A 14822-nucleotide genomic window follows, 5' to 3' on the forward strand; every position below is an offset into this window, starting at 1 on the left:
AATTCTATTAAAAGTTTACATATAATTAATAATGCAAATCAAATAAAATATTGAAAATATTTCACTTTCTGCGACATAAAATTTAGAAAATTTAGAACATATTCTAGATTTTATTACAAAAAACAAAATTTTATACTGCAGAAAATGGAATACAGTGAAAATATTTGCTTTGATTAGATTAGATAATGATGTTATATAAATTTTTAAAAGAAATCAATTTCCAGCTATTTGTATTATCTTATGCATGTTTTTCATTTTTTTTTTTATTTGAATAAGATTCATCGACGTATCGTCAAATTAGATCAAATACCATGGCAACCGATTTGTAATAATTTTTCCGTTTTTTATTTTTTATTAATAACCTCAATATTATTTGACAAATGAAACTATCATGACTCAATAATGTCAGATAAGTAAGTAACATTTTTGTATAAGAATTTTTGTTGTTAGCATAATAATTTTAGAGTAATCGTATTTCAATGTCAAATTATTATCGCCTCCGATTTACATATTAAGTCATTAAATTCGTTTTAACGCAATCATATCGCTCTTAATATTAAGTTAAGTTAAACATACATGATTCTATTATTAAAAGCTAATTTTCTTTTTCTATTTTTAAAATTATAATTTTTCCTGTTTAACTTGTACTTAAAACATTTTTTCATCATACTATTGAAACTACTTAAAAAATCTGGAGAGAGATTCATGACTGAGAGATTCTGACAATGAAAAATTATATTTGAAGTTAAAAATATGTAAATGTAAATTTTTGAAAATAAAGTTAAAAAGTTAAAAGTTATTGATAATTATGAATATTTAAAATATTTAATTTTATTGTAAATTTGAAATAAATAAAAACTGAGTTATATATATTTTAGATAAATATCAGATTATTGACTGTACAAAATGGAAATTTTTGTAATCAAAAAATGATAGAAATATATTTAATGTATGCTTGTTAATTGTAATATCTAATGTTAAAACAAGATGTTCGCATGTAGAACATTTTTTTTCATCTGGCATTTAATGTTTTAATGATTATTATATTAATAATATAATAAAAGAATAAAAAAATTCGAAAAATGAATATAATTCGAAAATATTCGAATCAATAGAAGATGTTTATATAAATTTTATTTCCATGTATAGAATTTCCCGAATGTATGATTTTCCTATATTATTATTATATAATATTATATAATTTTATAAATTATTTATTTATAATTTCATAATAAGATTTAGTTTTAAATTTAATATTAAAGCTTGTTATCAAATTTTGGCGACTTTTTTTTTACTTATAATTAAAAAATAATTATTTCAAGTGAAAATTTATTAATTTTGATAATAATATATTTTATGTTATGTTTTTTTAAATATTTAAGACTTTATTACAAGTTTCATATTATTCTGTTATAAAGAATATTTCAAAGAGAAATTATATTTAAAATATAAAAATTTGCTAAATACTAAATATATATACGATGAGGCACCTAAAAAGAACTATCTGAATATTTATCTTGATTATTATTAATGATAGAAAAAAATATGTTAGGGATAATATTGTATCATATATAATTTAATGTAAATAATTTTTTTAATAAGTAAACACATAGAGTCATTTAAAGAATAACTTTGTTTTTTTCTTGGAAATGGAATGATATGTTTTTTATTATCTATTAGATGTTTTAAGATGTGTACAAGAATTTGTGATTCATCATTTAACTATAAAAGAAAATATTTTACTTTATATGAAGGATAAGATTGTTCTATTAATCCTGCAATAATATACAAATAAATATTGTGCGTTTCAATATTCATTTCATATCAATGAATTTTATTGTTAGTTCATGCCATTCTATCTATCGATATGTGTCTTTATATTTTTTAAAATGTATTATTCAAAACTGAAAAAAATAGAAATCTATATTTATTGAATTAGAGAGAAACAATGTATTTATATGCAGAAAAATTTCTTAAACTACAATCTTTATATGTTAATAAAGAATTTTCAAGAAACTGAATAAAACGTATTTATACTTATATATTTTATATAAATAAAATATTCGAATGATCTCATAAAGTAAATTTTTTTGCATGACCTTGAATCATATGTAAATGGATAAAATGGGTCATTTTACGCTTTTTAAAACATTTTATTAAATATATAAAAAAACATATCATTCCCTTTAAAAAAATAAAGTTAATTTTTATATGACTTTTACATATTCATCTATTAAAAAATTATGAAAATCAAATTATATGTCTCGATACAAAACAAGTTTCTTCTCGTATATTTGATGTATATTTTTACATTAATAGCAACTGAAATATTCAAGTGATCTAGATTTTAGATGCCTTATCTTGTGTATTCAAACTTTTATAAAAAATAATACATAAAAAAACTGTGATGGACGACAGATCTATAAACTTCAAATGAATAGGAATTTTAAATATAAACTATTTAAATATTAATTTTCAATACTGTTCTAATAATTAATTATTCTTATAATTAATTGAGATAATATTAATTTATATTATATTTTACAAAAATTATTAACTTTATACGAAATTTATAATTTTTTTTAACACTGATTTATTAATTCATGAAGATCATTCATTAAATTTATTAATAGAATTTATTATTTTTAATTTATTATTTTACTAGTATTTTTGCAGTGGAGAATATTACTATCATTTCAAATTATAGATTTTTATCTTGTTTAATTAATTTTCTCAATAATTTATGCATAAATGTAACAACATTTTATGCATATATTACATACATATATGTATATAATACGTATTTTTATTACTATTTATATTGAAATTTGCAACCATTATAAAATTGGCTGAGAAATATATTAAAATTTTTTGTTGTTGTGAAAAATGCTTTTTATATTATATTTATATTATCTCTATAATAATAAGAATATAATAATAATTTAATTTCTAATTTTTTATTTTTGTAATAAAATATTCATTATCGATTACTGTTTAAAATAATAATAATAAATAATATCTATTTGATAATATTAGATTATAAATTTATGACGTTCTATCATTTAGTTTATTTTTTTATATTAAAATTCAGTCCAATTTTAATTTTTATTCACATATATAATGAGAATGAAAGTTTTTTGTACAATATCTTAAAGAAATTCGTGTAATCTAAAAATTTTAATCTTAATGAAAATTTTTGTGTAAAATATAATGAATTATATTATACATAGAGCAATTTTTTGTCGATCTCTTTAAGGAAGTGAAATTAATCTATAAAAAATGCTAACATATTTTTAAAATACAAATAAGTTAAGTTTTGAATACAATTTTGTTTGGAAATTATTTTATAGAACAATAGAGCACTAAATTATAAACATTTTGTAATTTAAATATCTAATTTGCTTTATCTCGCATCATTATTATCTAAAAAAGCGAAAAAACATAACTGACATTAAAATTTTGAATGATTTCATATCTTAAAATAATACTTATTAGTAAAAAAAAAATTGCTCCATTTATAACTCATTATGTTCTATATATTCACAAAGTTTCATTAAAAATAAAAAATTTATTTAAAAAATAAAAATTTATTTATTTTTAGTATAATATAATTTAATATGTATAACATAGTAAGTTATATATAATGCAATTTTTTTAACTATCACAAGCAGAAGATGAAATCAAAGTTTTATATTTAATGTTTATTTTGTTTTTTTAAAAATAACTCTGTAATAATTTAAGATACAGTAAAGTTTTAAATTATAAAAATTTTATTGTTGTTATAAAAATAATTCCCAGATAACATAGTATTTAAAACTTGAAAAATATCAAAATTTTATGGATTGATTTCATCTTTTCAAATTTTTCATCAATGAAAACATTGCTTCATATATATATATATAATCCATTAAACTCTAAACATGCATAAATTCCCATTAAAATTAAGATTTTTGGATTATAAGTAAATTTCTCTGTAAGATAGTTTGAATATTTTGAACTATTCTATATTTTTCTCTGAAAAAAATTATTATTTATATAACTTGTTTTATAATTTAATTTATATAATTCAATTTTTAATTTATAATTTATAATATATAATTTGTCTTTCTTTATATTAATAATTCAAATTAATATTTCGAATTTGTCTTTATCGTATTGTCTTTATGCTTTATAATTTTTTTTACAAAGTAAAAAATTTTATGGATTATGTGATTGTTGAAGCGTCAATTTACAAAAACCCTTAATACCTTTAATATGTGAATAAACAACGTATAAATTTTGATCACAATATCTCCAAAGTGCTGCAATCGAATGTGAAAGCGTATAGTTTTCAAGTATGCAGTGTAAAATCTTACGTGACTGAGTTGAAAATGTTAATTTTGGATGAAGGAGTCGATAGGTTCTTTTGTTCATTTTCTGCGTATGCGTTTCATTCGCATCTGTAACATCAATAATAAATTTTTCGCTCTTTTTTTATGTTATTTTACGTTGCTTTGAATTAATACAGCGTTTTTCAATCGGTCGCGACGATTTTATTAAAATTTTATACATAAAAATATTTAATATTTATATATAATGGCAAGAAAATCAATAATTATTGGTCATTATTTATCAAGATTTATTTAATACTTATTTTTTGGCAATATTTACATGTCATTTGAAATCTTTCAGAATTTAAAAAATTTTGCATTTAAAAATTTTTTATTTCAGTTAAATAATAACTTATGCAAAAATTAAATTAAATTTTTCATAAACTAAAAAGTATAATTGTTGTTATTGATTAACTTGAGTTTAAAAAATTCCAGAAATCAAATTTTATTGAAATTGTGATTGTTGAATATATATAAAATAATTATTAGAAAAAAAAAAAAAGCATAATCATTCTAGTTTCGAGAGTTTCGAAAATTTTGAGACTTCGCAGATTTAAATTTCGCAAATCTAAAAATCAGATTTCAATCGATCGCCAATAATATTTTTATATTTTTTAATCATCTTTTTCTTTAAATAAATATTAAACTATATTAAATACGTTATAAATATATTATCATTTCAAGTAAACGAAAATCTTTAAAAATCACGGTGTCCTTAGAATTTAATTGATTTTAAAAAATATTCTAAAAAAAAAAAAAAAAAAAAAAGAAAGAAAGAAAAAAGATTGAGAAACATTGAATTAATGCAAAGCAATTTTTTTTTGAAGGATAATGCAAATTTAAACGGTTTTAGATATTTGCTAAATAATACGTTTATTTTGTATTCAAAGTCTTTACAGATATATTTCTTTAAAAAAAGAAGTACTTATTTCGAATGGAAAAAACCGTAGCGCGTTAATTATATCTAAATCTTGGAAACTAACTATTTAGTATACCCCTTCTAAATCTTTGGAGATTTACGAGTATGACAGGCGAAATGAGTATAACTAACGAGTAAATAGAAGCAGCAGATAAAGATTTGCCTCCTAATGAGTTTAATTGATTTCCTTCGTTAACGAAACTCATAATCTATAGAATACGCATCGTGGTGTGATAATGGAATCATCTATTTGTGTCACAGAATGCATATAATGCATATAAACTTTTTCTTTTATTACGTATATTTATCCTTTACGTCCTCAACTTTGCTCTTTAAGTAAATTAAATTGACCAATCTAATATAATTATTCGGCCACTTAAGATAAGAAGTTGTTACTCATAAGTATATTTCTATCAACTGACTACTAATAATAGCTTCGTTCCGGAACTCTTATTATAATAAAAATGTTGAAACGAAAATAGATTAAATTTTTTCTGTTCAATATGTTTGATCAATCATATAAATCAAATATAATATAAATTTTTATTATAACAATTATATATCAAAACAATAATATAAAAAGAAGCAAAAAAATAAAAATCGATGATCTATTTAATTATCTATATGTAATCAAATATTTAATATTTTCGAAGATAACTCGATCTCTTATTTAAACGAATGTTTAAATAATAGAGCAAAGTAGTAGTTAAAATTGGAAGAAATAAGATAATGCCGTGTCGAATTGAATAGAGCCGAGTTGAATTGTATTCCGTTACGATATTTAATGAACCTTAACGATGCCTCCGGTACCATAAGCACCCGCTAGTAGAGCTTGCGTACCATAGAGGGAGCCTGGTCTTAATCCGAGACCAACGCCGAGACCTACTAGTCCTGTATTAGCGGCAACTACGTTCGTCGCAGCCACTGCTGGCCCAGCAATCAATGGTTGTCGTAGTATGGGAGTACTTAAGAGGGCAGCCTATGGGAAAAAATGATAAAAAAATTAAAATCAATAGATTCAATTTGACGAATGGCTAGTTGTAATAGCAGGATTGAAGAAAATTCGAATTCTTGAAGCTTGAAATTAAGTTGTAATTTGAAATTTTAAATTTCAAATTAACTTAGACGAAGAATTTTATTTTTGAGATTCTAATTTGAAATTTAAGTAAAAAATAACTAGCATAAAAATTAAATTTTTTGTAATTCAAAAAAATAATTTGTTGTTACTATTGGATAGTTAATTTGAGCTTGAAGAACTTTGAGAAATCAAAATTTGTTAAAATTTTAATTTTTGGCAAAATAAATACTCTTAAAAAAAAGCCATTTTGGATTCTGAAAATTTCGTAAATCTAAAAATTAAGTTTTGATCTATCTAAGAGAGAAGAAATAAGTTAAAACGAATAATAGAAATATTTCCATAATATTTCCATAAATATTACTAGAATATAATATTTGTAATTTAATCTTTAAATTACAAACAAATATAATTTATGTTTATAAGTAATAGTAGCCATTTTGAAAATATCTCGAAAACTAAGATCGATCGATGCTTACATAAGATCTGAATATAAAGGAAGGAATAGTAATTTCTTAGAAAAACAAAAAATCAAATTTGGAAATTTTTCGATCATAAATGAAATTAGATACGAATGAATTATCAATAGAAATTATATTATTGTTCATATGAAAATAAATAAAAATTATAGATTTAATTTTATCTTGTTTAAAAATTAATTATCGAAAATTTTAGAAATCGTCCTTTATATAACTTTTTGACGATATATGTTCAATCTCAATATTTTTAAAAACAAGAAACAATACTTAATACTTAAATGATAAAATTTCATTCTACATTTTTTTATTTATTTTCACGTGCAGAATAATCTCTTATCAATAATTTTACTTGAAAAAGTTTTCAATTTTGATTTTTTCGAAAACGAAATCTTGAACAAAAATATCTTGTTTTATTTTTTTTCTCAATTTTTTCATCACTTTATTTGAATTCTATTTATAGAAAAATTTATTCCAAATTTTGTTTTACAATATATATTAAAAAATCATCAAAATCCATCAAGACATTATATTTCATTTTTCTTTCTACATTTCAAAAATCTATTATTCTACATTTTTACATCCTTTAAAATTCTATACTCTGTATTATTTTTTTATATTTCAAAATTCATTTTTCTTTCTACATTTCAAAAATCAATTTTCCCTAACCCTGAGGCAAAATAAAAGAAAAAAAAAATCACGCGTAATATACCTGTGGACGAACAGCTACAGCAGGCGCAGCTGTGGCGATAACCGATGTTGGTCGTGCAATCACGGGAGACGCGACAACAGGTCGCACGGCTGCCGCGACAGGAGCAACCGGTGTTGCAGCGATCGCAGTCTTGACCGTGATGCTAGGGTCTTTCTGAACGACAGCATTGAAGCCGTTGATAGGATCGGCAGCATACGAGACCACTCGACGGGAACCATCTGGCTCTATCAAGCTATAACTACCTTGAACCACGTCGCCGTTACGAGTTTCCTCTTGCGCTTTGTTGTCACCTTTAAATTGTGTAAAATCAGTTCGTTAGTAAGTTCTCATATTTCTTCTTCACCTTTCTTCATCTACCTCAGTATTCTTCAATTGGTTCATGTCGTCATACGAGAAGAGGATTTTATTAAAATTTTAGTTGATATGAAAATATTTAATATAAAAAAGATTTGTTTGTCTGGTTTAGTGTCAAAACATCAAATTGTCCTCTAAAATTTCGTATATAAAAGAAACTTTTCTTTTCTCTTTCTTCACATTGCAATAATATTTTGAATCCTAAATTTTGCTTTGCAAGTTGATCATCGTTATTGTCATTATTTTTTAGATATGCCTTTTATTAAATAATTTCTAAATTTATAAAAATGTAACTTCATTAAAGGATAAAGTTATCAAAATCTCGAGAGTATATAAAATTATTTTAATGCAATATATGTACTTGCGAAAAATATTCATAAAATCAATTTTTAGGATAGTTTTCTTCTCAAATAAATTCGTATAATAAAAAATAAAATAGAATTCTTTAATATATAAAATGTTAATATATATATTTATAGAAAATTTTTTAAAAATTTTAAATATCGAAATAGTATATTAATTATTATTAAAAAATGTAGATTGATTTATTTATTAGGTTATAAATAATTTAATTTTATACTATAGAATAGGTTGTAAGTAGACAAACATAACACTGAAAATGGCGTTTGCCTAGCTAAATCTTGAGAATAATGTTAGTGTTTATATCAATGATAATCTTAAATATGATATATTCATGTTATTTTAAAATATAAATGTGAGAACTGTTTAATAGTATAAAAAGATACGTATATTATTATAAAATAAGAGAATTTTTATTATTTTTTATCGTAGAATATAAAACTTACGCAATTTTTTATTTGTCAAAATTGAATCGATTTTGTTAAATAAAATAAATCATATGAATTTCGCAATTTCATAAATCTATCTAACAAAAACAAAGATGATTAATATTCTCTCTCTCTTCATATCATGCTGAAACGAAACTCTTAAGATTCTAATATTAAAAACTTATAAATTGATTACTTTTAGTTTCAACTTTATATGTCAGAATGAGAAAAGGTACTATTATATTTATTTTATTATTATTTATCTTTTTCTTTCATTTGAAAAGTATAAAAACTAATCAATAGAAATTATATTACACAAGAATTTCTTTCTTATTTTTAAGATTTCAATTAATAAATCAATTAGATTATTAAATTATTGAAATAGTTATTTAATTGATTTATCAACTAGAGATTTAATACAATTTAATAATAAAAAGATTCTTAAAATAATTAAATCATTTTCAAAGAATATGACTTATACTTAAGTTTCTAAACTCTCCACTTAGACTTATAATCAACCATTATGTTCTTAAGTAGTGATTATTTGATTAGATAAAAAAGATACGTACCCGTAAGACCATCAGCCACGCTATAACTGAAACTATATTGAGGATTCGGATCGAAATTTTCGGTTCTGACAACAGCCGCAGTTGGTGGTAGCGCTGCTGCTACTGTGGCTCCAGTGGGAGTGATTATTCCTGCACTTGGTCCGATTATTCCTGCATGAGTGACAGTTAGGATAGTAGCCAAGTACCCAATAATCTAAATGAAAAATAAATTAATCAAACAGTGTACTTAAACAAATATATTTAAATTTGTACTCGTTTATATGTGTAGTTAGAATAGTAGCCAAATACCCAATAATCTAAATAATCTTGCAAAATATGAACTATCTGTATAATTATGTCCAATAGTTGTGTACAGCATTCAGATACCAAGATTGTACGAGAGATTAATAATCTATATATACGTTAATATATTTATGAAACATTTTTAGAACTTTAAAAATAAAAAAAAAAAAATAAAATAAAAATTTTTGGTATACAAAAATATCAAAGGTTTATTCATTAAGTTATAAGTAATTTTAGTTTAGTAATATAAAAATTATTTTATCTTCGTCTTCATCTAATGCAATTTTTTTTTATAACTTAATAAATAGATCTCAATCGAAATTTCTATATACCAATAGAATCGATTTCTCAGAGATGTTTCTGTAATATTCTATATATTTTCCTTATAATGTTATTAAATTAGTTGATTTTTTATTTATGTTCAATACTTATTGCAATTAATATAAATATAGATTTATTTAATGTAGTAGTTTTTAATTCAATAAGTGATAAATTAAATAATGTAGAAATATAACAAATGTAATAAACGTAATATAAATATTTTATTTTTACAAATACTATTATTATTTATCACGGTTGATTAAAAGTAATTATAATTATATTTGAATATTTTTTGATGATTTTAAATTTTTCCATATATTGTGTATAAAAGTTAAATAAATATTTAATATATCAACGAAAAATCAATTCACTATCATAAATATTACAGAACAATAATCTCTCGTATACCTTGAATATTGAATGAGCTACTATATATTGGCTTAAATAAAAAAAAAAAAATAGAAAAGAATGATTACTTTATAATCCATGATGACCAAAAAGTCAATGACGTTCTGACTATCTGTGTAACAACTGGGTACCGTTGCTTTTCGCCAGCGAGGATTTTATACCAATTGGCATCGGTTGACCCCGCCCTCAACTTTTCTTCGGAGACACCAGTACCACCCCACTGCGACTAGCTTGCATTCTCGTAAGAATAAGCTATAACTTCACTTGCTGAATATAATAGACTATATTATTTTTATTAGAAAATTCTTCTTCCGTATAAATTTCAATCTATCAATTCGATTATTTTTTTTTTAGATTTTTTAAGATTTTCTGTTTCGAAGAAATGCGGAATTTTATGGTATATTTTCTTATGTTTGTAATGAAGAATCATAATAATTTTGAATTATATATACAATTCAGTAATAATAATGAATTTTATTTTATTGTACAAATATTGGCATGGTGATTGACATGATGTACTATTGATGATCCTCAAATTGCGAATTGAGAACTGTGATTTTTTTTTAAATTTTTAAGCCTGTTTCAGTTATTAACTTAAATTTATCATAATGCATGTAATACGTTTCAATATGTATAAAAGTTTTTTCTATAACTCATATTTACTTTCTTTTTATAAAATTTGATTTAGGAAAACAAATAAGAAAATAAATAAGTTGAAAATATTTATTTATAATATTTTTATTATCTGAAAATAATTGAAAATTGAGGATTTGAATATTTTTCGAATTTTTGAGTATTTTTGAGTATATTTTTTCTATTATTTTAAGGTTTAGATATCATTGTTATATACATATATACATTGTATGTACTTTATATTATTTATACACACATTTTTAATTTATATTTATACGTGTGATTTCATGTATAAATCCTATATATATATATGTATATATATTATGTTATATTTATGTTTTGCATTTTTTAAAGAATTAATTTCATGTACAGTTATTTACAAAATTCAATCTTCATATGTTTAACTAACAAGTAATATTATCAAAATCAATAATTTTATTTTTCATGAAACTGTATGATTGAATAGAAGATAATGGATTATAAATGGAGAAAATTTTTTTATTAGCATAACTTTTCTTTGAGAACTCAACATTTAAAATTTCAATATTTTTTCGTTTTTGAAACATAATTTTGTTATGAGATAAAAAAAAATTTAACATTATAAAATGTTTTTCAGGTATTAATATTCTATTATTTTATGGTAAATAATATTTCCAAGCAAAATTATATTCAAAAGATAAGAAAATTTGAAATTTTTAATTTCACATATTCAAAATATTTTATGGAAAAGAAATTACATATTAGATTCATAAAATAATATTGTTTTAAAAACTTAAATTTTTCTTGTTTTTACAATTGGATTAGATTTAAAACTAATTTTTGTAATTTTTGTAATTTGCATTTTCAAAGACTTTGCCATTTAAACAATTTTGCAATAGATAACAAGTAATTTGTTGTTGTAATTAAAAGAATATTAAGCGATATATGTATATATTAGCATTATTACTATAATCGTATTTATATAATATTTAAATCTGACTTACTATGATTTATATTTAAATGTGATTAAAATTATTATAATAATACATATATTTAAACTATTGCAATGATTTAAATTATTCAATTTTTTTTTACTATTTTTTTTTGTTATGTCATAATAGTTAAGCATTGTTATAGATAAGAATTGTAAATAAGAACTGTCTTTACTAATAACAATTGTTTGTTAAATATATTATCTAATCAATTTTCCTTTGTAAACTATAAACTAATTAGGTTTAAAAGCTTATAATTTTGCTTTTAATTTTGTTTAAAAGCTTATAATAAATAATTCATTACAATTATATATATATATGAAATATCAATAGATATTTGATATTATAATAGAATTAATTAAGAAAATTTTTTATTAGAAGAAGGATATATATATATACCTAATAGCTATGATGTAAAAAATAGTAAAATATTTATCTAACAATGCAAAATTATTAAAGTTTAAAAATTGCATGAAAAAAAAAAATAATAAACAGTGATAAAGAAGTAGGATATATTCAAACTCTTATAACATCTTAGTCATTTAATTTTATTAAAAAAAAATATTATTTTTATATCTTGTGAAAAATTAACACATATTATTTTGACAAAAATGAATTTTATACCCATCTTTGTCTGTAATAAATAAATAATTAAATAAATAATTTCATTTTTGTTACTTTTCAAAGTAGAGTGGATTGGTTATAATTGCTATTTTCATTATCATAGTGAAACAATGAATATTTTTTTTCCCGTTTTCCTATATATATATAAATTTTATGAAATATAACATATGTTCTTATCTTAGTCATTCATCATCATATTCGATAATTATCTATTGCTATTTTTATCGTACTAAACCAAAATAAAAAAATAATTTACATAAAAATTAAATTTTTCATAATCCAAAAAAATAATTATCATTATTGACCGATTACAAGTTCGAAGAATTTCCGAAATAAAAATTTAATTCTTGTTAAAATTTTAATTCTTATCGAAATAAATACTTTTTAGAAAAAGAAAAATAAGCATTTTAGATTTCGAAAATTTCTAAGTAAATTTTCACAAATAAGTATTTGTTCGTATACGAGTTTTGCAAATCTAAAACTCGAGCTCAACGAGTATTGTGACGAAAATCAACGAAAAATACAATCTACGATAAAATATCGAATTATGTCGTCCTAATTACAATAAGATGACTGGATCGCCGAACAAGTAATACAATACTTTTGATACTCTTCGTATACGCAAGATCGCAGGTCAGTTGATACTAATGTGAGCCAATAATTGGTATTGTTGCGACATTGAGCTACGAAATCTGCGGGCACAGTGGAGATGGATCGCATTGACGGTGTACTGTTCGCGCGTTTCCTTCATATGGGTCACGTAACCCTAGCAGTGCTTCAAGGAATCGCGTGACATCGAGCTCTCAATTTGCGTAACTCTATCGTATTTACTACAATTCGATCTGCTGTGCACAGATGAACAATCCATTGCCAGAAGTTGGCATTAAAAAAAATAATTAGTTGAAATTTTGAATAACGTTTTAAGTAATAACTTTATTTAAAATACTTGCGAATAACAACTGTAACTATTACAGTTGATTCTCTTCATATAATTTAAGTCGTTTTTACTATATAATTATTCAATGCTTTGAATAATAAATTATTGAAGTAACTTTTATTTTTAACTTCGAAATTGTGAAAGAAAATTGTTTATATCGATCTTTCAAATATTTTTGTTAAAATTTTTTACAATAATGTCATTGTATGTTTCATCTCTGTAATACTAGTTCGTATCACCCTATATATTGTATACGCATGCGCAGTTCAACGATTGCAAGCAACATTCTTCCGATTCCAGACAGCTGTTCAAGAGGAGCAAACAATTTTTTGGTTAAGAGTGGGGATTTTCTTTTGTGGATATAAAGGAGCGATAACCACTTCGAATAAACGTGTAAGATGCGACAGTTTAGTGGCTCAACGTTCAAATATTGAGTACCAACGAATAATACAATAATATCTATTATATTTTTTATTCTATATATAATAATATGATATTACATTGACAAATAGAACTAGTATTTAATAGTTTGACGAGTTTTATTTTTTTGAGTCTTATTTTTCCAATAAACTTTCTAAAATGATTTGTATTAAATCAAATTATTTCGTAAAAACAATTTCTTTAAAATTCTTTCTAACAATAATATTTCTTTCTAAGAATTCAGGAAAGCAAATCTTAAATGTTTCTTAAACGAAATAATATTTGAAAAATAAATCTGAATAGTGTGACAGAGATAGAGTTGTTTTATTTTATGTTTGTCTCGCTTCGTTTATTATTTTATTTTATTTAACTTTATTTAACTTTAATTGTTTATGACTGTAATAATAAAATCTTAATATTTTTGTTTATCAACTTTTGTTTGTGTTTGGATCGTTATGTGTGTGAAGTAAAGAAATGCGGATATATTATATCTTAGTTTATTTCTCGTTTTATTAAAATTTTAATTGATCGTTTAATTTAATAAAAAAATTTTCACATTTTCGATAAATCAACTTTTTATGTTTTTATGTTAATTCGAAAAGATCAAATTAATGATTTAAAAAAAGAGAAAGCACTAGTTTGCATAGGAAATATTTATATTATAAGTTTAAAATAATAAGAAAAAACTTTAGATTTCGAAAATTATTTCATTATTTTCATTATTTATGATAATATATAGTAAAACATCGATTATTTAATTAGAAAATAAAATCTTGTAAATAATAACTAGTTTTCCGGATAAATTCGATTAGAAAGAGTCGATTCGAAAGACAATTAAAAATTTTCAAATATGGACATTTTTTTATTAGAAAAAAAAAAAATATTAGTACAAGAATACATATGATATATTCATATAAAAATGTAATAAATTATAAAAAATAAATTAATCATTTCTCATTATTT

General features: G+C 22.0%; 1 protein-coding gene across 1 annotated transcript; it reads right to left on the reverse strand.

The window, feature by feature from the left end:
• Window positions 1-5224: 5224 nt before the first annotated feature.
• On the reverse strand, window positions 5225-10401 carry CPR5 (cuticular protein 5). The gene is made up of 4 exons (XM_003691124.4): window positions 10343-10401; window positions 9264-9456; window positions 7553-7842; window positions 5225-6268 (listed from the first exon to the last, which is right to left on the reverse strand). Exons 1-4 carry the CDS (start codon window positions 10352-10354, stop codon window positions 6071-6073), a joined length of 693 nt encoding a protein of 230 aa, XP_003691172.1. The 5' UTR covers window positions 10355-10401; the 3' UTR covers window positions 5225-6070.
• Window positions 10402-14822: the final 4421 nt, after the last annotated feature.

The sequence above is a fragment of the Apis florea genome, unplaced genomic scaffold, assembly GCF_048593485.1.
Source record: "Apis florea isolate Af1SG1 unplaced genomic scaffold, ASM4859348v1 contig_2899_pilon, whole genome shotgun sequence".
NCBI classification, from domain to species: domain Eukaryota; kingdom Metazoa; phylum Arthropoda; class Insecta; order Hymenoptera; family Apidae; genus Apis; species Apis florea.

Excerpts from the sequence above, each read along its gene's own strand:
- CPR5 (XM_003691124.4), bottom strand. Across the intron at positions 7,843-9,263 it reads CGTGGCTGATGGTCTTACGG|GTGACAACAAAGCGCAAGAG; the intron begins GTACGTATCTTT and ends CACAATTTAAAG. Across the intron at positions 6,269-7,552 it reads CTGTAGCTGTTCGTCCACAG|GCTGCCCTCTTAAGTACTCC; the intron begins GTATATTACGCG and ends TTTTTCCCATAG.